Source organism: Sturnira hondurensis, unplaced genomic scaffold, assembly GCF_014824575.4.
Source record: "Sturnira hondurensis isolate 20B ecotype Veracruz unplaced genomic scaffold, ASM1482457v3 Scaffold0006571, whole genome shotgun sequence".
Classification (NCBI taxonomy): domain Eukaryota; kingdom Metazoa; phylum Chordata; class Mammalia; order Chiroptera; family Phyllostomidae; genus Sturnira; species Sturnira hondurensis.
In genome coordinates this window covers 2,962,616-2,988,349 of record NW_028079202.1, presented here as the reverse complement: position 1 = coordinate 2,988,349, position 25,734 = coordinate 2,962,616, and the positions used below count along the sequence as shown (strand labels likewise).

The following is a 25,734-nucleotide window of genomic DNA, read 5'->3' as shown; positions in this document are numbered from 1 at the left end:
ACATAATAATGGGACTGGAGAAAACTGGAGGTTGATAACTATGTTCATTGTTTTCACGGTGATAATTTCATGACTCATTAAGTTTAATAAATATGTGCATGTTTTACATGTCAATTTTACTTAAATGAAGTGGTTTAAAAACAAAAAAAATCCATTGGCAAAATCATCAAAAAGGAAGTTATTAGGTTAAATTTAACAAAGGAAGGACGAATCTTAAGTACAAAACATTGTTAGAAAGCTATTCATGGGTTGGAAGACTTGAGATGTCTTCCAACCCATCAATTAGTTCCCCAATTTTATCTACATTGGGGATTAGTAACCCAAATTTATCTACGGATTCAGCGCAATCCTTATCAAACCCCCAGGTTGTTTGAAGAAGTTTCTAAAATGATCCTAAAATTCAAAAAATTAAAGGGAGCTAAAGTAGCTAAAACCATGTAGAAAAAGGAAAACAAAGGTGGGAAACGCACATTCCTAATTTCAAAACTTACTAGAAAAACCAGTAACCGAGACTCTTACTGGCATAAAGATGGACACGCACGTACAGGGGATTCAAGAGACTGGAAACTACCCGTTTGTTGCGGGTCTGGGGTAGCTGAGGAGCTCTGGAGCTGAGGAGCTTTGGAGCTCAGGCTAGCCCGCGGGAGACGCTAGCTCCGCCCCTTCCTCAAGGCCCCGCCTTTTTCCTCTGCCCGTACCCACGCCAACGGTGCGTCTCCCGGCAACCGCGGCTGGCGTCACTTCCTGCCATTTAAACTCGGCGTCGGCGGGGTGCACTCGGGGATGGCGGCGGCCCAGCCCGGGAGTAGTGGGCAGGCGGCGCAGCAGGGCCAGAGTCAGAGTTACCGGCCGTCCCCGTCGTCTCCCGCTCCGCCATTGCAACTTGGGGGCCCGGCGGGCGGGAGCAGCCGGCACGAGAAGAGCCTGGGGCTGCTTACCGCGAAGTTCGTGTCTCTACTTCAGGAGGCGCAGGACGGCGTGCTGGACCTCAAGGCGGTGAGCACGCCGCCGATGGATGCGGGGGGCGGGGGCAGAACCGGCGGGGGGAGGGGATGCTGGCCAAGATCCTGGCTGGCCGCGTGGCCACAGGCCCGCGCTTCACAAAAGAGCCGCTGTCCTGTGTTTCGGGCCCGCTTCCCGAGGTCACCGGTGTTGGGACTCGGTGGTTTCCATGGGTCGTTCTGATGGCTACCGTACCGGCTTTGTTCAAAACAAAAACAAAAGCTATTTAACCACCCATTCCGGATGAAAGAAGGAAAAAATGTGACACCCGCCCCCCCCCCACCTCCTGCCCACAAAAATAATGATAACGAAATCCTCTTCCTGGTCTACTTTTCTTGGTCCGGCAGTTGTGGGGAGCGTTCGGTGTGTGACTTATTTCGGCAGCAGTCGCAGATCTCTAAGGTGGGGTCTCTAAGCGACTCCTTCGAAGTCGCTTGTGTCGTGAGGGCGCGCCCACGCCTGGGCTCCAAGGCATGTCCTTCAAACGACAACCTGCACGGAAAGCTGGCCTGACCGCCCCAACCAGAGTTTGCCAGGATGCAACAGCACGCAGGGACACAAGGTGACCGCCGCAGGAAAAAGTCACCCAGCGCCAAGTTTAAGTAGGAACCAGGCTGTAAACACACAAATGACACTAAGTACTAAGCAATCAGTTGCAGTCACTTCTGACGCCTTCCCCGCCTCCCACCCCAGGCACTGTCGAGAGCATAGGCTAACACCAAGCGTTTTACCCGCACCCATGGGAGTCCAGGACGCCCACCTTGCTGGACAGGGTGTCTGTGGCCACCAGAATATCCTCTGACACCTGAGGATATTCTGAGATTCACCTCTGAGAATCATCTCTGAGATTGCCCTGGGTGGGGTATTTCAGGTCCTCACTTCCCCAGGTGTCTTCGGTGTTCAGTGTAGTGGCTGTGACCTGTCTCTGTCTCTACTTTGAACAAATGGGCCTACTGCATGTGTTTTGCATGAAGTGTTGTTCTTGAGGTTCCCACCTGTGCAAATTCCTGTTCTCATTTCCCACAGCCCCTTCCCTCCCTAAATGGCTTTGTGGGAAATAAACCATAATAAAATGGTCAGGAACGATAATGCATTCTGTTTAAAAAATTTCGCAGTCATAAGGATGTTACAGTAACGCAACTTACAAACTCCTGTTGAAAATCTAGAAATTCAGCTGTGACCTGTTACTTGAGTAAAAGGAATACCACAAGTTTGGGGTTTTCCAGATACTGAACTCAGGGCTGACTTGGAGGGTTTCTCCCTCCACTTGCCTGGGAATATGACACAGCTGAGACCCATGTGCCCTTGGGTTCTTTGGCTTCCTTGTGTTTCATGAAATTGCTCTCTGGAGTCATAGGGCCAGTGATCAGGAACTGGATTTGGTATTTATTCACAGTTTCCTAACAGTTCAGAGGTTTCTGCAATAACACTGTCTTATTAGTGATTTTTACTTCTAGAGAGCAATCACTCACCTTTGTATGAAAACATATGTCATATTTTTCATTCATTTATATATGTGCATGTAAAATCTTAGGTATCGAAAAATCTTACATTTAAATCTTTCCAATGATGTTTCCTACTGTGTACCATAGTAAAACATCATTAACATATTTTAAAATTTTTTCTTTTTTGTTTTTTATCATTAACACATTTTTGACATTTCCTCTAATGTAAAATTATAAAATCACATTTTTTCTTACATTTTTACTTTGGGGGCTGTATTTCATAAGTTACTGACACTTTTGAGTTATATATACTTGATATTTTTAAAGAACCATAATTTTTGTGAATATCATGAATATGAAAATTATAACAACCTTCATATCCACATATCTTGGATACCATAAAATATCCAATACCATGCATATGTTGTTTCTTTTCTAACTTGTGACCTATACAATACTACTGAAGAGTAAGACAATAAAAATGAACTTACATTGTAGAAGCTTATGCAGTTTATTAAAAATCAATAAATAAAAAATGGAGCAAATTTAAAGCATGTGCATTTCAAAAATCTTGAGTCCAGTAGTAGGGAATGCACTGAATACATTTCTAGGAGAGATTCCTGTGGGCCTCGGTGCTAAGTTGGAATTAAAGCACTTAATGTGCTACTTCTGGGGGGAGCTTTTATGTCCCTGAAGGAAGCTGTTTCTTGGTTTTTAATTTCCTATCTGATTGATGTCCCCTACAGTCTGAATTGAGAGTGCATAGTAGCCTCTTCCAGGAACTCTTTCTTACTGGCTTCCACCTAACCTCTTTTTCCTATGTGACTGTTTAATTTTTTAAACCTTGTTGTACAACTTGTCACTACAGTCCCAAGCTTTAGACATGTATACAATTTTTTGTTACTGCTTATTATTTTCAATGAATAAATATGTGGAAATAAAATGTTCCTTTTTCATACCATTTCATACACTCCAGGTAAAAGCACCTGTGGATCAGTGGTACCTGAACTTCTCCTTCAGGGCAGTTACATAGCTGGGGAACTTTTGACTGTATACCTGTTTAAGTCTTTTTAAAAGCATGGATGCACATTTGAAAATGTTTTGCCACAAATGTATTTCACAAATATATAATTAATGCCAAGTTCTACCTGAGTATTCATTAACTTTCTGAATTTGTTTCCTATGAAACAGAATGATGGCTACTTTACAAAACAATTGTGACCATTGAATTAGGTAATATCTGTGAAAGATCTTTAATGATTATCCCATTACTGGCTTGTAAAAGTTCTATATTAATTTTCTCTGTGTTTAAAATTAGCTAAAGTCCTAAGATGGACATAGCACATCATGGGACAACATAGCACAACATAACAGTTGAAAATGTGTTCACTCAGGTTTTTTAAATTCTCATTAAAATATTGCATGGGCAGCCCTGGCCAGGTGGCTCAGTTCATTGGCACATCCGTCCTGTACCCCAGAAAGGTGGGTTTCATTCCCAGTCAGGGCACATACCTGGGTTGTGGGGTTCAGTCTCCTGTCAGGAGGCAACTTATCCATATTTTTCTCCCACATTCATGTGTGTCTCTGTTTCTCTTTCCCCCTCTCTTCCTCTCCTTCCCTCTCTCTCTAAAATCAATAAACATAACCTCTGACAAGGATTAAAAATACATATATATAAAATAAACATATATAAAGTTATACACAAACATATTTAATCGGCAGACTTGCTGTGTTACGTGAGGTCATACCACCTTTCTTTCCAGACCACCACTTCGGGGTGTGTGCGTGTGTGTGTGTGTGAAATTGGTCATATGTAGTGCCTTGCATGTTTGTGGATTTGGATGCAGTCACATTTGTTTGTGATGCTCCGCAGCCCAAACACTTGAGAGCACATGTATTGACAGCTGTAGTTCCAGAGAACAGCCTACTTGCACTGCAGAACCTGAGAGACAGGATATTTCCCTAGTTACTCTTTGATGTTCAGGACCTCATGCCATCAGAACATCCTTGGGCAAATGAACTGCAATTAATCCTAAACAAATAAAGCTACCTTGGGATATGTCCCTCCTCCCAGAGCTCACGCTGGGCTCTTTTAAAATGCACATGGGGCAAAGACCTGTTTAGCCCTTGTAAGGCATCTCATCTAATTTTGTTTTACCCTGTCCTAGCAGCATCCCTGGATTGGATTTTGTTCCACCTGTACACATCACTTTGCTCACAATTGGTGACACTGTTAGAACAGGGTTTAATGTTTAGAGGGGAGAGCTATTCCTCCTGAGGGTTACATTTGCTTGTATATTTTCCTGGAAGTGGAGTTAGTGTGGTACAATTAGAGACTTCCATCATGGCTGTATAAGTTAAATCCTGTAATTCAAATAACAACTTTTGTAAGCAAACCTGAAGCACATGACTAGCAGAGTGGGAAGAGGATGTGCCACTCTCCCCTGTGCATGTCTCATCAGTACCCAGGCCCATCTCCAGGGGTGGAGAAAACCAGTGATGCTGGGGTGTCAGTGAAGCTTGTTGCTCAGACAGCAGAAGCCCAGCAGGGGCCCAGCATTCCTTCTGTTTTTCCCTCCTGCTCCTGTAGGGGAATTTCACACCCTGTTCTCAGCCATTACCTACCCCTCCCTACCTGTCTATCATCATACCTGCATCTTTATTGAAAGAACACTTACACCCACAGTTCCCTGCAGCTGCTGCCCAAGAGCCCCTGGTGTTATCAAGCTAGGACATAGTCCTCTCCAGGGATCAGTTGTCAGTGCTTCTGACTCCCTGACAGCAGTTCTTGAGGCATTTATCTTTTCTTACTCTTCCCTTGGGCTCCCAGGACCCCCTCTCACCTTCTCCGACTTTAGGGCCTGCTTCTTGTGTCCCCAGTCAACACTTGGACACCTTGGCATGCCCTGCTCCAACCTGAGCTCCCAACGCTGTTATGGCTGCTCATGGGCAAGCCTTCTACAGGTCTTATCCAAGTGAGGTGCTTTGGGGCATGCATGTTGGCCATTTCCATGCTCATGTGCTTAGAGAGAAGAGTATTTAGGAAATAATGTTGAGTTTTAGAAATCAAGGGTTAACATTGGTAGTTAAGCAGTAAGAAATTTTAAAAATTGAGCAAAAAGTGACATCTGATGGCCCTTTGCCTAATGACCTAGGACAGTTCTTGTGGTCTGGTTCATGCAAACATGTCCTGGTGCTCTAACCGGTGAACTGTGGGGTGGCCAGAGCACTGCTGTATCTGAGTGCTTGGATGCAGATGACCCAGCACCCTGGGAGGCCTGGGCTCCTTCTCAAGGGGCCTCATCAGAGGAAAGGGAGAAATGCACCCACAACTCCAATTTCTACAGTTAACTTGGCAGTGACTGCTGCTCCTTGGGAAAACAGCCTCGTACTACACAACAGAAACTCTTGTGAAGGCAGATAAAACAGAAAGGGATTGCTGAGCACAAGGGAAGAGGGCGCCAGTGAGACCAGGCTTGGTCCTACTTATATAAAGTAGGATGGAAGAGCCTTACTTCCAGTTCTCTCTTGTCTCTGCCCCATCCCACTGAGTCTCCTGTCCACTGTTTGAGACATGGATCCCCTCCCTGAACACCTGAGTGACTAGGCAGGAATAACCTGGACATTTTGGTGGCACAACAAAAGGACTGCTAGGACTGACGTTGCACTTACAGGTTCCAGATGCCTGTGAAGTGAGCTGTTGGTCACACGTGCTCCCATGGAGTGAGGGTCCAGCTGGCAGAACTGGGTTTTATAGGAGCTGCTTTTTTACACAGTCAAGAAAGTAGTGATGTCCTCAGATGGCTGATAAACCAGTACATGAAACTCATTGTCATTCACTAATTTAGATAACTTGCTAACTGTTGTCAGTAAGGACACGAGGGTGTTTTTTCATGGCTGCCATGAATTTGAGAATGTGACTGTACTTTCAGGTAGGCTCTTGCCTCATCCACTGAAAAAGAGCTGTGGGGTCCCCCTTCTGTAAGTTTCCATTCATTATCTTGGGGAACAAGTGTCAAATATGAGTGAGAACTAGTTAGAAGAACTGTCAGCATTCTGGAATTCAGTCATAACTTGAATGTTTTTATTGAACTTGTCAAATATGAGTGAGAGTACCAAGCTCAATAACCATTTGCTGGGACTGTCTTGAACTAGAGCGTGATGTCGTGTGTTCAGTTTTCACTGTGAGTTTTAAAAATGCTGATAGTGTATTTATAGGTTTTACCATGTGAGTATCCATCCTTCAGAATTTCCCCCCAAATACGTTGACTGGATTATTTAAAAAATTGCTGAGATATAATTGTTCAAAAGTTCCCAAGAAGAATTGAAGCTGTCTCTAGAGAAGATTTTACAAACAGAGAAATGAGATAGGACATGACAGGTCAGCAGTTTGCAGCCCCCAGGATTAGTCCATGAGATGATACGAAGTGTTCTCCCTGTTCTTTCATTTCTGCGGGCTTTGTGTCCTAACCTTTTTATTTTCTTTCCATTTCAACAACTGCTGGCTTTTATTTTATTTCATTTTTTTTAATTTTATTTACTTATCTTTAGAGGGGAAGGGAAAGAGAGAGGAGAGAAATACCAATGTATGGTTGCCTCTCATGAGTCCCCCGCTGGGAAATGGCCTGCAACCCAGGCATGTGTCCTGACTGGGAATCAAACCTCGATCGTGTGGTTCGCAGGCCCGCGCTCAGTCCACTGAGCTATGCCAGCCAGGGCTGCTGGCTTTTAAATGGAATAATTTCTGTGGTCTTCCCAGGGTGTGAGAGCTGCTTTCGAACACACCCAGCCCTTGTTCCCAACAGCTGCCTGGGTCAGATCTGGAATTGGGCTCTCATACTGTGAATTTAGTAACCAATGTTTTGGGCTTTAAAGTGTGAATTGTAATTTATGTTATTGGTCTTTGTTCCACCACCCCGCCCCACCCCGCCCTGCCCGTTTGTCTTTAAAACAGGCTGCAGATACTTTGGCTGTGAGGCAAAAAAGAAGAATTTATGATATCACCAATGTCTTAGAAGGAATTGACCTGATTGAAAAAAAGTCAAAAAATAGCATCCAATGGAAGTAAGTTATAAATCAGTGCTCTGTTCTAAAACCCTGCTTTTTCTTCCCAGTGCTTTGTAAAATCCGTCATTCCACTGTTTGTCTCTCCTAAGTTCTCTGGCCACACACTGGGTCCCACTTTTCTAGGGAACCTGCTTCTCAGGGCTTCTGTGCGCCTCCCCATATATTGTTGCTCCTGGGTTAGGCCATTCCCTTGATCTCTGCTGTTTAATTTGTACTGTCCAAATTCAAATCATAGCCCTTATTTGGCACACCCTGCACAATGATTTGTGTTCTTAACCCCTCTCCGCCTAAGTGTTTGTTGGCCAGTTAAGTAATATAATTGCCTTGTGAGCAGAAACTATATCTTAATATGTAGAAATATGGACCTTATAAATAATAATTGATCAAAACACATTTTTTCCTTTTAATTTTGGTGTCATTATTCAGTACTTTTGAATGTGACAAATACTTTGTTTTGCCAGTTTGTTTCTTTGGCCTTAGGTTTTTTTTTTTCTCTTTAGTCAAAATCTCACTCTAATATTTAAAGGCTATAATTGATTTTATCTGTATCTCAATGTACCTATGAGATATCCCAGTGTGACTGTTTGGCCATGACAAGGTTTTGGTCCATCTGTCACCAGCCTGACCTACTTGGTGACAAAAACCTCTCTAAAACATTGAGAATTTTTGTAATTTTGTTGTTCTTGACAAAAAATACTATAAGCAAACACGTTCAGAGGTATGGTATTTAAATTTATTAATCCTTAATGTTTAGAAGAGTGTAAAGGTTTTTGTCTTGAATACATTGCTAATTAAATTAATCTTATTACTATTAAAAGTAAGTGATGTTAACCTGGGTGTAATATGGGGATGTTGATTCTCACCTCTTTTTAAGAGGTGTAGGTGCTGGCTGCAACACTAAAGAGGTCCTGGAGAGACTGCGAGATCTCAAAGCTGAGATTGAGGACCTGGAACTGAAGGAAAGAGAACTGGATCAGCAGAAGTCATGGCTTCAGCAAAGCATCAAAAATGTGATGGATGATTCCATTAACAATAGATATCCTTTTCCATAAGTTATACATGCACATACAGCCAGAGACTATATGTTATCTCAAATTTTTCCAGGTAGAAGATTGGGTACTTTGTTTAGAGATTTAAGTTTAGGAAGTAAATATAACATTTTGGTTTTATGTTTCTAATAATTTAAAGGCTTTATAGTCTTTTAGTGTTATATAGTAAGTCATATAGTAGCATCATCCCTGTATTGCATTGAGAAAAAAAAATTCATCTACTTTTTAAAAAAGATTTTATTTATTTATCTTTAGAGGGGAAGGGAAGGAGAGAGGGAGAGAAACATCAATGTATGGTTGCCTCTTGTGTGTCCCCCGCTGGGAAGTAGCCTGCAACCCAGGCATGTACCCTGACTGGGAATCGAACCGTGGTTGTTTGGTTCATAGGCCTGTGCTCAATCCACTGAGCTACACCAGCCAGGGCCCAAATTTCATCTACTTTTGATTTACCTGTTGATAGGATATGATACACAAGCCAGTATGCTCAGGGCAACTGTGAACTTTAGATGTCATTGTGAAGTGCATAGGTTATTGTTAAATCATTACGTTCCATGCTCTGAAGTGACAGTCAGCCACTCTCAAAGTTTTGAAAAATTAATGTTGGTTGGAAGATGAAATATCATGAGCCTTGAAATCAATCCAGGATACTTTCATCCTGATACTAAGATGGTAGGGTTCCAAGGCTGTGTATCTTGTCATCTTCGGAAAGATGAGTGATATACTCCATGTTTCTTACAAAAGCTATTCTCTTAAGCATCTGTGAAGCTCGTGATTCATGAGCATACCTGTGCTGTATGGAACATTTAACTGCATCGATCTCATACCTTCATGAGCTTCTGACTAGGGTATACAGTTGTGTTTTATGTTGTCTTGTCCTGGGTGCACAAGTCCATGATCTCGTTTGTTATTTTCTTTCTATAGGTAAGAGTTCTTTAAGTTTTATAACAGTGGGCTTTCAAGATGGGTACTGTGGAGCCCCACGAACCCAATTGAATTAGCTGATCTTGGACCTTGCTGCACTGCTTTCCAAGGTTCTGGTCACTCCCAGTTCCCAAAATCACAGCCTAGGAAAGTTCTGGATGTGGAGATTTTTGTGGTTGTAGCTTCCTTTTCCCCATCAGTACCTTTCCTCCAGAAGCCTGTCTCCTTGATGAATAGGTTTTCCATCTATCTACCAAGGATCATCAGATATCACAGAAATCTAAAGTGGCTTTTTCTCAGAGCCCAGGGTGAACTTTCCTTTTGGGGACCTTTGTTTGTCTTTGGTTTTTCAGACTGAGACTTCTGTTCTTTTTAGTCTGACCATAACCGACAGCCCCACAAGCATTTGTCATTTTGTTTATTTTGGCCTCTGATTTATTATCTTAATGGAAATGCCTAGACCTTGATATAAATTTGTTCCTTAACTCTTATGACAGTACGTTTTCTTATGTAACTCATGAAGATATCTGCAGTTGCTTTAATGGTAAGTACGTTTTTCCTCAGCTCAGCCCATTTACTGCAGTGAATCAGAATCCTTTTGTGCTCCCCAGTCATTATTGTCATAGTGGACACCTCATCTCACTCTTCAGTGTGCCATATTCGTAGGCCCCTCATATTTCTGTTCCCATGACAGTAACCGCTTTTCACAGGTCATATCACTGTCTGCATTGGTGGCCATAAATTGGGTGGGAGGGGCAGCCAAGTCAGAGAAGGATGAAGCAACAATAGTCTCAGTCACAGTTTCAGTCAGTGGTGGAACTTGAACATGAACACCATGCTCATCAGCTCTGTTTATAAAACTGCAGCAAGTGTGCTGGTTACAAATGGAACACAGAAAGCATGAGGACAGTTAGGGAATCCGTTTATAACCAGGAAAACTGTTCCTTACCCCATCCACCCCACCTCGTGATCTCCCCTGAAATGACAACATAGTGGATTAATAGCTGAAAGGGTGGGGCTGTGTGCCTGTAATTGTATCTAACACAAATAAATGAAATTGTGCATACACATTTTATTTAATTGTGCCTGTCAAGAGCATGGCCTGTCCCTGACTTTCCAGGCAGATGTATGGCTATTGCTCCACTTGGCCACCATGGGGGAAGTCTTCTCAGTCTTCCTCAGAGACAGCTGTAGAATTTGCTTCTCAAATAAGTTCAATTAAATTCAAGATTTCAGTGTGTCACACTTTATCTTTGATGTCACCAGTCATTTAAGTAGTTTAAATCAAGTAAACAATGTGATTTAATTGAGATTAAAAAGTTTCCAGAGTCTCAAACTTCACATGAGACTGAGTGAAAGCAAAATTAACTTGAGGTGAACTTACTAACATAAGTTCTAAGGTGAGCTTAGAACTTATAATAGAAAAATAATTAAATAAAAAATTGGGGGGGAAAACCCTAAAAAAAAAGTTGTAGTACATAACTTTGTGCTGTTAAGCTGCTGCTGATTAAATATAATTATGTTTAGTATATACTGTATTGAAATACAACTAACTACCTTTACTATTACAGAACTTAGAACTTATAATAGATCTAACACTGCATGTTTACCCTGTTCTGAAATTTAATATATCTATGACCTCATCCTCAGAACAACCTACACAGTAAGTCATATGCCCTGTAGGAACCTATGCCTGAGCCTGGGATTTAAACCCAAGTGTTCTGACTCCAGGATTCACCTTGTCGCCGTTCTATTCCTGGATCGATGGTATTTCCTAAAATGTGAAAATCTTTATTTTTTTATTTTTTTTTGACAGGTGACACACTTTTGGCCATTCAGGCACCTTCTGGTACACAACTGGAAGTTCCTATTCCAGAAATGGTACATGGGGGACTTGTTACAATGGACCTGCTGTCTCAAGAGACACAAACGTGTTTTCTTTCACTGAACATGAGCTAATTGTGTGTGAGCACCATCAGGTTGTCTGTTTAGGGTATTGATATTAAATTTGGGTGTCTTCATTACTTTAGTAAAATTGTAGATGTGACTGAATGAATTTTGTAACATTTTATTTTTAATTTGATTTTATTTGGCTACAGGATATCAAGGGGTGAGTCAAGATATAATAAATAATCTAAAACAGCAAAAATTTTGTTTCCCTATATCTGTAACTGATGTACCAATCCTGACTGAAGAAGTTCAGTTTAAATATCAACAATAATAGATTGCTTTAAATCCAGCCTTTTTAAAAACATTTTTTTGGCCTATTGAGCCAAATAATGCATATTGACTCTGTGCAGTATATGTTTTATGATTTTACTTTTGGATTCAGAGTTCCTAAAACTGATTTGAAAGTTGTACCAACCAAAGAAAGGAGTAGAAAAATAATAACTCTCATTCACCTCGCTGCCTCAGCTACTCTAGAGGTTTGTTTTTAGGCATTTATACGACTGGATTCTGAAGCCTTAGAATGTAGATAACCTTTTAAAGTACAGGGGTGGTGCACTTACATGTCTGTGGGAAAAGCAGTGTTTTTTTTTATTTTGCCGAGTGTAAAACAGAGAGTTTGACTTTTTAAATGGTTGCCATTTAACAAAGCGTGTTGAGGTGACAATATCCACAGCAGCCTACAACCAGGGTGGTGTTCACACATAGGGAGAATGTGAGGAGTGATTACATTAATAATGGAATATTGCCATAATTCTACAAATGAGAGCTTTTGATGCTGTTTTTTTAAAAAAAGCTTGCTTTCAGGGACAGGTCAGGTGGCTTTAGAGCCTTAATATCATGCCCTACTCTTGGGCTCCACTCTTGTCTTGACTTACTGCTTCTCTTTTGTTGTGCAAATTTACGTAGTCCCTAGGAACTTTATCTCATTTTTAATGTTAATATTCTTTCATTTGGTTATACCTAACAACTTCAAGGGTCAGAATGGACAGAAGAAATACCAGATCAACCTAAAGAGTCATTCGGGCCCCATCCACGTGCTGCTTATAAATAAAGAGACCAGTTCATCTCAGCCCATGGTTTTTCCGGTCCCCCCACCAGATGACCTCACACAGCCCTCCTCTCAGCCCTCTACTCCCCGGACTCCGCATAAACCCAGCCCAGCCACTCCGAGGCCCCTTGAGCAGCCCACATCTGAAAAGGACCAGGGCCCCCAGCATGTGCCAGCCACAGACTTAGCTTCAGGTGGGCCCAGAGCCTTTATTTTAGAAAGTCACAGCTTGTCATGTGACTCTGTTATTTGATACAGGAGGGAAGTAGGAAGCTTAGTTTAATCAACGTGTGTTAATTTAGTGTTTCTATGTGTTCAGCATGGGGACAAGTTTTATGAGGGAGATTTAAAAACCTGTCCATATATATATATATATATATATATATATATATATATATAGTATTTATTTTTAAAGAGGAGAACAGAGGGAGAGAAACATTGATGTGGAAGAGATGCATCGATTGGTTGCCTCTCACATACCTTCAACTGGGGACCTGGCCCACACCCAGGCATGTGCCTGGACTGGGAATTGAACCTGCAAACTTTTGGGTCACAGGCCAGCACTCAAAATCTACTGATCCACACCAGCCAGGGCTATATTATTTATTATATGTTTGATTGTAATTATATGTATTATCATGCTTTTTAATGATTACTACAGATTTAAGATACATATTTTTGCACACCATCTGATTGTATATATTCAGAAACATACAATGTGATAGAATGTAATGTGGTTGAAACTGTATATAGAACTGTAAATACTCAGCAAAAGAATGATGTTTAATGGGTCTAAAACTAAGTTTTATTTAGGATTCCATTTTCAGAAGTAGTCAGCATCCTTGTTACTATTTAACACATCTGCTTTTATCTGAGGTTTTACTTTGTACGGTTATCTCTCAGTGCCTCGAGGACAAATTATTGACATGTGCTCTAACCACCTTGAAGAACAGTCAGGCTACAGAGTATACAGTGACATATGCCTCCTTTCTTCAGTCTCTATTGCTATATCTGGAGAGCATACTTGCTCAGTGAATGACAATCAATGCCCATCTAGTCAGAGTGCTGCAAATTATTCCAACCTGCACAGTACAGTTTTATTTGTACCTTGGAATATGTCCTGGGTTGTAGCAGGAGTCTGCTGCCTTGGCTGTTCACGGTAGTGCAGGGTGAGGCTGTAAGGGTCAGACAGCACATAGAATGTCACTCAGCATAGTGTTTCCACACCCTCCCTCCTATGCTCCCTGTAAGAATTTCTACCTTAGGCCATGGGGATGCACAAAAGCAGGTGTGGTCCTTAAAAAGCTTGTCCTCTTAAGTATAATCTAAAGGGAGTGAATAAAGCAAGCAAGCTTTGTAAGGTTTAACTCAGACCCAGTTAGTACATTGGCTTCCACTAGCATTCAAAAAATTCTGAGAAGTTAATTTCTGTATATGATTTTGTATTTGGAAATAGTAAGGAAAGTAATTTGGGGTTGGATATGTGAGACCAAGTGAGGAGGTAGTAGATAGCCAGTGAGGGTCTGTGACCAGGGAAGTGGCTTGTGGGGGACTACACAGGGTGCTGAGTGCCAGACAGACATGATTAGGGAGAATATGCCTGGGAAGCAGAAGGCAGAGGTACTTGTGCAGCTGAGAACCTCAAGGCCAAAGTAGCGTGGCGACAGAGGGTGTAGAAAGAAATAAAGCATAGGTGAGAAATAATTTTTAGGCAAAATAAGTAGTATCTGATGTGTGAGATCTGGAGATAAAGCTAGCAGGAGAAATGGAAGGTGACAACTGCCCAAGGTCAGGTGATAGAGAATTACAGTACCACTAACTGGCTAAAAAGGTTTTACTCCTGTAAAACCCAGGAGTCTGTTTTGGGAGGAGGATGAGGCTTTTGGTCTACATCTTGAGTTGTAAGTTTAAAAGCAGAGGAGGTGTGAATGAAAATATCGTTCCATAAAGTTCTAGTGCATGGGGGTGGGATGGGATGGGAGTAATAGACAGAAAACTGTACTTGAAAAATAATTAAATAAAAAAATTGGGGGGAAAACCCCTAAAAAAAGTTCTAGTACATAACTTTGTGCTGTTAAGCTGCTCCTGATTAAATATAATTATGTTTAGTATATACTGTATTGAAATACAACTAACTACCTTTACTATTACAGAAATGACACAAAACATTTATAACATTCCTCTTTCCAGCAGGATCTATTAGTGGAGATATCATTGATGAGTTGATGTCTTCTGATGGTAAGTAATTTAAAATTTTACTAACTACCTTATAAGCAAAAATGCTTTTCTCGAATTTATAATGGCACATAATTTATTGTTTACTTAATTTACTATGACAAGTCATAAAAAATTCTCCTTTAATAACATTTTAGAGTAAATTACAGGCATCCTCTTGCATTTGTCTTTGCCTCTGTTGCGAGGGAAGAGTCCATAAGGCGACACTTACTCTGCACTGAGTAAACTTCTAAGTGGGTGGCACACTAGCCCTTTCACTCCTCAAGAATCTGGCCAAGAACACTAAAATAATATAAGTGCATAGGCAACCAGTCTGAAAACTCAGCTTTGTGCCCTAGCTGGTGTGACTCGGCTGGCTCATTGTACTGTAGACAAAGGTCATGGGTTTTGATCCCTGGTCGGGGTCCCTACAAGAAGGCAACCCATCAATGTATCTCTATCTTTCCCTTCCTCTCTCTCTAAAAGCAATGAAAAAATGGCTTTAGGTGAGGGGGAGGAAACAGCTTTGTAAGTCATCCCACTACCATGGGACATGACGTGACTGTTCCTGACACAGGCCATGTTATCATCTAATCTAAAATCCTTCTTAAAAATCAGCAGCTACAATATTGTAATTACTTCATTGATAACTCTTGGTTTCACCTTCCTGTAAGTTCTTGGATTTAGAGTCCTGGCCCCTAACAACTGTAGCTGAGACCTGGGAAAGAGCAGTTGTTACATTAGCAAATGGAACTATAACCACTTCGATTCCTTCAGCATTTCCGAAGAAAGAGAGCACCAACACTTATTTTATTTTTTTATTCAAGAAAAGTCATATTTATTTTATTTTTTAAATATATTTTACTGATTATACCATGACAGTTGTCCCATTTCCCCCTTCATTCCCCTCCACCCTGCACGCCCTCTCCCCCCACATTCCCCCCCTTTAATCCATGTCCACGTGTCACAAGTTCTTTAGCTTCTACATTTCCCATACTGTTTTTGCCCTCCCCCTGTCTATTTTCTACCTACCATTGATGCTACTTATTCTCTGTACCTTCTTCCCCCTTCTCCTCCTCCCACTCCCCTGTTGCTAATCCTCCATGTGATCTCCATTTCTGTGGCTCTGCTCCTGATTTAGCTGTCCACAGTTGGCTTTTGTTTTAAGTGTGGTTGTTAATAACTGTGAGTTTGCTATCCTTTCACTGTTCATATTTTTTATCTTCTTTTTTCTTAGATAAGTCCCTTTAACATTTCTTACATAAGTCCCTTTAACATTTCAGTGATGAACTGTTTGAACTTGACTTTATCTGAGAAGCACTTTATCTGCCCTTCCATTCTAAATGAAAGCTTTGCTGGATAAAGCAATCTTGGATGTAGGTCTTTGGATTTCATGACTTGGGATACTTCTTTCCAGCCCCTTTGCCTCTAAGGTCTCTTTTGAGAAATCAGCTGACAGTCTGATGGGAACTCCTTTGTAGGTGACTGTCCCCTTATCTCTTGCTGCTTCTAGGATTCTCTCCTTCATTTTAGTCTTGGCTAATGTAATTATGATGTGCCTTGGTGTGTTCCTTCTTGGGTCCACCTTTTTTGGGACTCTGAGCTTCCTGGACTTCCTAGAAGTATATTGCCTTTGCCAGATTTTGGGAAGTTCTCCTTTATTATTTGTTCAAATAAGTTTTTCCCTTGTTGCTGTTCTTCCCCTTCTGGTACCCCTATAATTCGGTTGTCGAAACATATAAAGATGCCCTGGAGGTTCCAAAGCCTCTCCTCATTTTTTTGAATTCTTCTTTTTTCATTCTTTTCCATTTGATTGTTTCCTCCTTCCTTCTGGTCCACTCCATTGATTTCAGTTCCAGTTTTGTTTCCATCACTATTGGTTCCCTGTGCATTTTGCTTTATTTCACTTAGTGTACCCTTTATTTTTTCATCTAATTTGCCACTAAAATCAACCAGTTCTGTGAGCATCCTGATCACCAGTGTTTTGAACTGTACATCTGATAGGTTGGCTATCTCTTTGTCGCTTAGAAGTATTGGCTCTGGGGCTTTGAGCTGTTCTTCTGGTTGAGCCATAATGTTTTGGTCTGTTTGCACCTGTTATGTATGAGGGACGGAGGCTTATGTGTTCACCAGGGCGGGTCTACCCAGTCACTGGGTTGTGACTGGGGGCGGGGTCAGAGAGGGAGCAATGGGGTTTGTTCTGCTCTCTCTCAAATTTTGGTCCCCTCTGCTGCTTCCCGCAAGCAAATTGGGCCCTTCTGGTGCTGGTTCCTGGGTGGGTGGGCTTGTGTACATTCTAGGACCCTGTGGGTCTCCCCAGCGAACTTTCCTGTGAGGCTGGGAGCCTCTCCCAGTACCTCAACCCCCAAAAGTTTTTCCAGTCAATGCTTTTAGGCTTTATTTCCTGATGCTGGGGCCCTGGGTTGCACCGTCTGTTTTTAAACCTGCCTGGTTTATCCAAGTGCGAATGTGTGTCCATGGTCAGCCAATCACCTTGCGCACCTCACTGGGTCTGCTCATTTTCTCCCCACGCCTGATCACTAACCACTGCCTCTTCCTACTGGGATCCCTCTATGCTGGCCAACTCCGCCCACTGACTCTGCCCTTCTTACTGGTCTGGATGAATGTTTCATTGTTGTTTGACTTCGGTACAGTTCAATTTCCTTTTTGCTTTGTTTTTTTGTTTCTAAATCTTTGTTGTCCTTAACTTTGGTTGTGTGAGGAGGTACAGTGTTTCCACCTACACCTCCATCTTCAGAACACCAACACTTGTTAACCTAAGTCTACTTTATTCTGTTTTCAAAGTAGCTCATTTAGCAGATGAGAGAACATACTTGAACTCATGTTTTTTAATCATGTTATTTTAGTGACAAGTCAGCCAGTAAAAATTATAACCTATTTCTCAAGCTTATGCTTATAATCAATGCATAATTATCTTTAAACAATCTTTCAAACTATATTAAACACAAGTCATTAATTTGATAATTGCTTTTCCCAGTGTATTTTTAAATTCTTGTATAATATAGAAACCGTAATTTAATGGACAATTTTGTGTTTTGTGGTTGGAGAAGCCATCATTAACCCTGAACTTGTGCTGTTTGCAGTGTTTCCTCTACTCCGGCTCTCTCCAACCCCAGCAGATGACTACAACTTTAATTTAGATGATAATGAAGGAGTGTGTGACCTGTTCGATGTCCAGATACTAAATTATTAGATTCCACGGAAACCTGGGACTGTTATCTACCTCTAACTGTGTAATATTGTAGCCTTCCTAATAATCTAAGTATTTATAATGAACATATCACCTGCTTAGTTTGCTGATTCTTAAGTCTCCTTCACTAATACTTTCCCTCTTCATACAACTTCAACCATGAACACAAAGGGCTCTATCGCTTCAGGTGAAAGTGATTTAAAACCCACACACACCCCACCCTCTAGTAATTACATTCTAGGACTTCAACTTTTCTTACAATTCTGACTCCTGTTTGTTCCTCTGTTGAGGAAAGTTAAAATAGGCTTAAGGTCATCAAAAAAATTAAACTGTTGGCCAAGGACTCATCACTTATTTGTGTTATGCTTGTATTGCCACAAAATTTTCCATATTTCTATGTGCTCCAATCCAGACAGACATTCACTGCCACGTATAAATTGAAGGGTGTAGACTTAAATATAGTCACTGTTTCCATGAACAGTTTGTGAAGTGCCTTCTATTTTAGCACTTTAAGTTTATCGTGTTTGGTTGACTTCTGGCATTCTGCTTTCCTAGATTATAGGAAAGATATGTTTATGTAGTTTGTTTTTAAAATGTGCCAATGCCTGTACATTAACAAGATTTTTAAAAATAAACATGTATAAAACATTTAATTTATTGGTGTTTTGGGGGAATTTGACGCATCACCAGTGCACTACAACTGAGCCATTAATCTTGTAGCTTCTTCAACATTAACTGGTTCGTTTTCGTGACACTGCTGAGGAATCTGGAGGAAGGAAAGCATTACACAGTAGTTAAAAGTTTCGATAAGAAAGGTGGACAAAATGACATGATCTATTATCCAATTTAATTTCTTGTAGTCATACCTTTGGAAATAGAACAGTTAAGTTCTCATGTTCACACTCAATGGTTTATGAATATGCTTTACGTACTGTATAGCCATGTATACCAGAGAGCCAAGTACTAAAAATTACATGCAACTTACAGCTCAGGAAATTTGGGATTTAATTTATTAGTATTCAGTTTAGTAAAAGGAAATGATTTATACCCACCAGCTGTTTCTGCAGAGGTTCGAGGGAAAGGCCTTTTGAGAAGTGAGCAAGTTCCTTTTGTATGTCAACAAAAGCTTTATTCATTCTGTTAACTTTTTCATCATTCATGTTTATCTTTTTAAAAAAGAAAAAAATTAATCCATGATCTCCTGACCATTAAAGTTAAAATATATTCAATCTTAATTTAACCTTTTTAAGCCTAAAATCTAAAAAACTTAACCACACCAATTTGCAGGGAGGATTCACACCAAAACTTTTAGTCTTATTGGGGAATTTTAGACAAAAGGTTCTACTTTTTTAAAGAATTATGTGGAATACTCCATACCTTGACTTCACTGAAATAAGCAGACCAAAGCATGGACCACATTCCTTCTAGATAGAGTTGTCATCTCTTACCTGTGAAACAAGGAGCCTGGATCCCCTGCTTAGTGTCCTGCTAACATTAGTACCCCTTAGCCCCTCCTTGGCCTGATGGAAGTCCCTGGCAATCAAGCCAACCACGTTGGCGGCCCCCCTCTATTAAATGTGAACACTGGAGTAGTGGTCCTATTCTTCCTGCTGCTCCCAAGCCATTTCTCCTTCAAAACTCATGTCCTGTGTACCTTATATCCCTGGACCTATTATCCTCTCCTTCCCTTCCCCACTGTCACCTGCCAACTCCAGAATTACTTGCTCCTTCATGAAAGTTGTTGAACCTTGGCTCACTGATCTCTTAGGCCTGATGTCACTGCTTAGTAGCTGCAACAGAACTAACCCTATGGCCTCATCATCTCCTATCCTCGTTCACCTAGTTTATTCACAATTCTTAAATCTCACTAAACCTCCAATTCCATTATTTTTCACTTCCCTACCCTCACTTTTCCCTTTAGCCAGCACAAATTCCATGACCATTATTTCTCCAATCACTTAACTCTCCTTAACTTCTCTCCCTTAGTCATACTTGCTTGGCATCCTAGTGAACTCTCAGACTTTCCTAAACCTACAACTGAAGCCATAGAAAATCATAATTAGGTGACTGGCTTCTCTTTAAATCCATGGCCACAAACTTAAATTTACCATTTACATGGTGCCTGGCAACCTTATGCCCTCCCCTAAGTTAGGCTCTTTTCTAAGAGAACACCACCAGGCTGCCTAACTGTGTACTTCCCTCTCCACCATTTCCTACCAGCATATATGAAGCTTCCAGCACTTTTACCTAATGAAATAATATTCAGGATCTTTGCTGCCTGGAAAATTCTGCTCTCAGGGCCTCCCTGCTCTGTGTCAGTAGCTCCTTATCCCTCAGGTCTTGGGTCCAGTGTCAACTCTAAAGATAACTGTCACTCCAAACCCCCATCATATTACCCAGCTTTACTTCCTTATAGGATTTCCAGTCATAAAACTGCTCAATCAGAAAGCTGAACTCAACTAGTATATAAAAACTGAAAAATAAAATATTACATTTCAATGGGCTATTAGGATAATTACCAAGACCCAACAGGCTGCCACCACATACTACTTAAACTTCAAAACATTTTCTTGAGTGATATATCTTAGTGAAGAAATTTCCCATTTCCCAAATATTTTCGGTAAAAATAAAGAAGATAAGCTCCTTTTCAGATTTTGCATTTTAAGAAACAATATCTTCATTTGACAGGTTCTCGAATATGTGAGTTCAGAGATAAGAACTGATTTTAATACCAGGTATCTTTTTTCCCTGTATTCTAAAGCACTCAAACTGTTATTTGGAGCCTCACACATTCAAAATTAATTTTTTCCCTTTTGTACATTTGGATTCAAGAAAGGGATGTTATTTTTCTCCATTTTTTAAAACAAATAACTCCTCCTGCCCTCGTAGGAAAGGCTAACAATCTGTTTTAAATAAAAGCATTCAGTTTCTCAGTGCCTTAACCATTATGCTTTGCTTGTGAACATTAAAGTCAGGGTGCTTAATACTCACCTTCTTAAGCTTAGTGGTAACTGGTTTTGCTTTACTCTTAACCTTAAAGGTTTTTTGGCTTGCTATGTGAAATACATTCCTGGACTTCTGCCCTTTTCGTTTGTTCTTGGTCATTGTCTAGAAAAGAAAAGGAGCTCAATTAAGCTGCCACATTTGTGACTAAATCAGTTTTTAGAGTAAAGGGATCAATTAAAATCTAAGAAATTCCACCAACAGTACACTACGGTTGAAGACAAATACCATATGATCTCACCTTTAATAGGAACCTAACCAACAAAACAAACAAACAAGCAAAATATAATCAAAGACACTGAAATTGAGAACAGGCTGACAGTGACCAGAGGAGAGAGGGGAGGGAATTTCAGGGGAAAAGAGGAAGGGTTTGCAGGAACAAGTATAAAGGACACATGGACAAAAAAAAAGGGATGGGAGTAAAAGGCAGAAAACTACTTGAGCAATCATTAAAATTAAAATTTAAAAAATTTCATCTTACTGCTGACTATTTTTTCATAAATAGATTTTATTTATTTATTTTTAGATGGGAAGGGAGGGGCAAAGATGGAGAGAGAACATTAGTGTGTGCCCCGCACTGGAGACCTGGTCTGCAATCCAGGCATGAGCCCCGACTGGGAATCAAACTGATGACCCTTCAGTTTGCAGACCAGAGTTCAATCCACTGAGCCACACCAGTGAGAGCTACTGCTGTTTCTTTAAAAAATTTGCTGTATGTATTAAATTATTTCCATGTCTTTTCTGCTGTTGGAGTGCAGAGTACATATCTAATTCTTTTCTGTGTCTCCAGCACATGGCCCATAGAAGACGTCACATTCATTTCTGCTGGTTGAGTTATTAACATCAACACAATTGTTTTGTCAGCTCCCTATAGCACATCTCCCCAAGTGAACCATCACCATCCATCCTGCTAGATCACATGCTACTATACCACCCTGGTGCCCATCATACCCTAGGGCTGACTCCTTCCTTCTTTCCATTTTTGTCTACTTACCCCACTTCCTCTCCTGTGTGCCCCTCCTGAAAATCAGTAATTAATCTTGCACTTCCTACCTCCCCTCCCTTAAATTACTTTCAGGATTTTCAGGTCATTTCTCTGTGAAACTTCAGAGATTGAAACTTCAGATATTCTTTGTTCTATAGCCAAATGTGCACTAAGCCTGTAAATTCAACCTTAGACACATCTCTCCAATCTATTTTTAACAATGAACATGAATAATTTTTAAAATACTAATAGTTAACGACTTCCAGCCCAATGAAGGCATAGGTAGATACACTTTGCCTCCTCCCACAAGCAAAAGGACAACAAATATAAAAACAAAAAACTACAACTGCCAGAAAATCGAACTATGTGGAAGTCCGACAACAAAGGAATTAAAGAACAAACATTTATCCCCACTGGTAGGAGGAGCAGAGATGGGCAGACAGGATATACAGCAGGGCAGTGGCTGGAGGACTGGATGGGCGAGGCAGCAGCTGGTCCACCCAGTGGTCCCATTTTCGCATGCAGATAAACCAGGAGGAACAACTGGGGAGTGAGACAGATCCCATAACCTAGGGTTCTAGTGGAGAAAAGGAAAGCCTCAAAACCTCTGGCTGTAAGAACCTTAGGGAATTGTGGCAGCAGAAGAAACTCCCAGCCTCACAGGAGAGTTCATTGAGGAGACCCACAGGGTCCTAGAACATACACAAACCAAACCACCTGGGATCAGCACCAGAAGGACCTGATTTGCTTATGGAAAGCGGGACAAGTGACTGAAAGCTGATCCAGAACCAGGCAAGGGGCATTGTTCCCTTTCGGACCCCTCCCCCACATACAGCACCACAACGCAGTGACGTGGGTTGCCCTGCCCTGGCATATACCTAAGGCACCCCAATTCAAAAAAGAAATGGCCCAAATGAAAGAACAGATCAAAGACCCAAAAACAGACCTAAGCAAGGAAGAGATAGCCAACCTACCAGATGCAGAGTTCAAAACACTAGTAACCAGGATGCTCACAGAAAAGACTGAGTAAGGTTACAAAATAGAGGGAGAAGTGAAGGCTATGCAAAGTGAAATAAAGAAAAACAGGGAACCAACAGTGACAGGAAGGAAACTGGGACTCAAACAATTTGGAGCAGACGGAAGAAATAACATTCAACCAGAACAGAATGAAGAAACAAGAATTCAAAAAAATGAGAAGGCCCTGGCTGGTATGGCTCAATAGACTGAGTGTCAGCCTGAGAACCAAAGGGTGCCTGCTGAGTATGATTCCCAGTCAGGGCACATGCCTGGGTTGGTCAGACCTAGGTCTCTAGTAGGGAGAGTGAGAGAGACAACCACACATTGATGTTTCTTTCCTTCTCTTCCCTCTTTCCCTCTGTCTATAAATAAATAAATAAAACCTTTTTTTTTTTAAAATGAGGAGAGGCTTAGGAACTTCTGGGACACCTTTAAACATTCCAACATCCAAATCACAGGGGTGCCAGAAGGAAAAGAGCAAGAGCAAGAAATGGAAAACTTATTTGAAAAAAATCATGAAGGAGAATTGCCTTAATCTGGCAAAGGAAGTAGAGTTTGGGGAAGTCCTGGAAGCTCAGACAGCCCCAAAGGGGCTGGACCCAAGGAAGCACACACCAAGGCACATCATAATTAAATTATCCAAGATGAAAGATAAGGGATAAGGAGAGAATCTTAAAAGCAGCAAGAGAAAAGGAGGCAGTTACCTACTGCCTCCCATAAGATTATCAGCTGATTTCTCAAAAGAAACAGGCAAGAAGGGGCTGGAAAGAAATATTTGAAGTCATGAAAGGCAAGGACCTACATCCAAGATTACTCTATCCAGCAAAACTATAATTTAGAATGGAAGGGTAAAGTGCTTCCCAGACAAGGTTAAGTTAAAGGAGTTCATCATCACCAAGCCCTTATTCTATGAAATGTTAAAGGGACTTATCTATGAAAAAAAAAGGTGATCACAAATAAGAAAAGTGAAGTGACAACAAACTCACAACTATCAACAACTGAATGTAAAAAAGCAAAAACTAAAGCAAATTAGTTTAGGCAAACAAGTAGAACAGGAACAGAATCACAAAAATGGAGAGCACATGGTGGGTTATTAGTGGGGAGGGGGCAGGGGAGAATGGGGCAACAATACAAGGAATAAGAAGCATAAACTAGATACAAAGTAGACAAGAGGAGGTTAAAAATAGTGTAGGAAATGGAGAAATCAAAGAACTTGTATGCACAACACATGGACATGAGGTGGGGAATGATGGTGGGTGGAGGGGAATAAAAGAGAGGAAAAAATGGGACAACTATAATAGCATAATCAATAAAATACCTTTTAAAATATTAATAAGATTTACTGAGCTTTTAATAGGTGTATCATGCTTACATTTTATGTGCTTTGACTAATTTACTCCTCATAACACTTTGATGGGGGTACTGTTTATCCCCATTTTACAAATTAACAAGAAAGAAAAACTGATGCAAAGGAAAGTTAATGTGCCCATTATCACATGGGAATAATCAGGTAATGTCAAGATTCAAAGGTAGATCTAGTGGCCTCTCCTGTACAGGGAGGGACATAGTAGGTTTACAATTGTAAGTATGTGAGACAGTTTATTCTTGTATCATTTATTAATTATTGTATTATTTCCCTACAGAAAACTAAACCTGCCTTTGGCCAACCCTATATAAATAAAAATGCAATACAAAAATATGACATAATATTTACTGGGTTACTGCTATAGTCCCTAGGCACATTTGGTTAGACTGTTGGCTGGGCAAACTATACCTATAGTCCAAATCAGGTCAGGTACCTGTCTTTGTAAAAGTTTTATTAGAATATAGCTATGATCAATCGATTATGTATTGCCTATGGATGCTTTCCTGCTAAAACTGTGGCCCACATAGCCTAAAGTATTTACTATCTGGCCCTTTACAGAAAGATTGCCCACCCCTGGCATGAGCCACATGCATTAAAGTCTGTCTGGCATAACCTATGAAATGAATCTTCCAGTGTTAAAAACCTGTGATGGCTCCTCCAGGGCACAAGAAGCAATATGCTCTGTCTTTACAGCTGGAACCTCGGATCCACCATACATCTGCTACCTCTCCATATGCACCCACCTGCTCTGCATATTGTTCTTTGAAGATACTTGAACATTCTCATTTTCTTCCCTTTGCTCACATTGTATCTCTTGACTAAGTTTATATCCTCCATGTCTGACCTCAGACAAGTATGTAACAGCAATGCTTTTAACCCCAACAGTACTTAAAAAAACGAACACGATAAAAAATACATAAATATAGAAGAAACTGAACATACACATAATAAATCCCCCCAAATTAAATAATCTACAATCCTTCCAATATTAACCAAAATCCTACCACTCACCTAGTACTCATTAATCAATTACTATTATTTACCAGGTATGGCACACACAAAATGGCAAAGGCAGTCAAAGGCAGGTTCATGGAGGAGGTAATACTCTATCTCGGAAGACAGGAAATATCCCTGACAACCACATGGAAACCATGGTAACAACAGATAGGACCAAAAATTGGGCCCGGGTCCAGGGCTGAGGCCCACGGACCGGCCCGCCTCGGAAGAGGACAGCCTGAAAGAGCGCGGAGGATCCGGACCCCAGGAAGCGGTGCGAGGACCGCCACCCCCGCCCCGGCCCCGAAACTACCCACCAACCTGTCACCAGGGGAACTTCGGATACTCTCACGCGGCTGCCCCAGCTCTCGGTAAAGCACTAGATGCAGGGGGTTCACGGATAGGCAGCCAATTAAGCTTCCTCTCCTAGGCCGAGCAGTGCCCCGCCCACAACGCGAAA

The 25,734-nt window shown here is 41.1% G+C and overlaps 2 protein-coding genes across 7 annotated transcripts; one reads left to right on the top strand and one right to left on the bottom strand.

The window, feature by feature from the left end:
- The first annotated feature begins 743 nt into the window (after positions 1–743).
- Positions 744–18,555, top strand: E2F5 (E2F transcription factor 5). 2 transcript variants are annotated; one of them, XM_037050224.1, is made up of 8 exons: positions 744–996; positions 7,402–7,511; positions 8,389–8,550; positions 9,985–10,028; positions 11,301–11,365; positions 12,409–12,676; positions 14,676–14,720; positions 17,801–18,555. In XM_037050224.1, exons 1-8 carry the CDS (start codon positions 784–786, stop codon positions 17,908–17,910), a joined length of 1,017 nt encoding a protein of 338 aa, XP_036906119.1. In that variant the 5' UTR covers positions 744–783; the 3' UTR covers positions 17,911–18,555. The 2 variants fall into 2 exon arrangements, with proteins under 2 accessions (XP_036906119.1, XP_036906117.1); XM_037050222.1 differs by having other exon boundaries at positions 14,673–14,720.
- On the bottom strand, positions 18,529–25,734 carry RBIS (ribosomal biogenesis factor). Of its 5 annotated transcripts, none has more exons than XM_037050227.1 (4): positions 25,603–25,734; positions 20,899–21,015; positions 18,960–19,073; positions 18,529–18,673 (listed from the first exon to the last, which is right to left on the bottom strand). In XM_037050227.1, exons 2-4 carry the CDS (start codon positions 21,010–21,012, stop codon positions 18,602–18,604), a joined length of 300 nt encoding a protein of 99 aa, XP_036906122.1. In that variant the 5' UTR covers positions 21,013–21,015; positions 25,603–25,734; the 3' UTR covers positions 18,529–18,601. The 5 variants fall into 5 exon arrangements, with proteins under 5 accessions (XP_036906122.1, XP_036906121.1, XP_036906120.1 ...); XM_037050226.1 differs by having other exon boundaries at positions 18,544–18,673; positions 25,596–25,733; XM_037050225.1 differs by lacking the exon at positions 25,603–25,734 and adding an exon at positions 25,322–25,528 and having other exon boundaries at positions 18,544–18,673.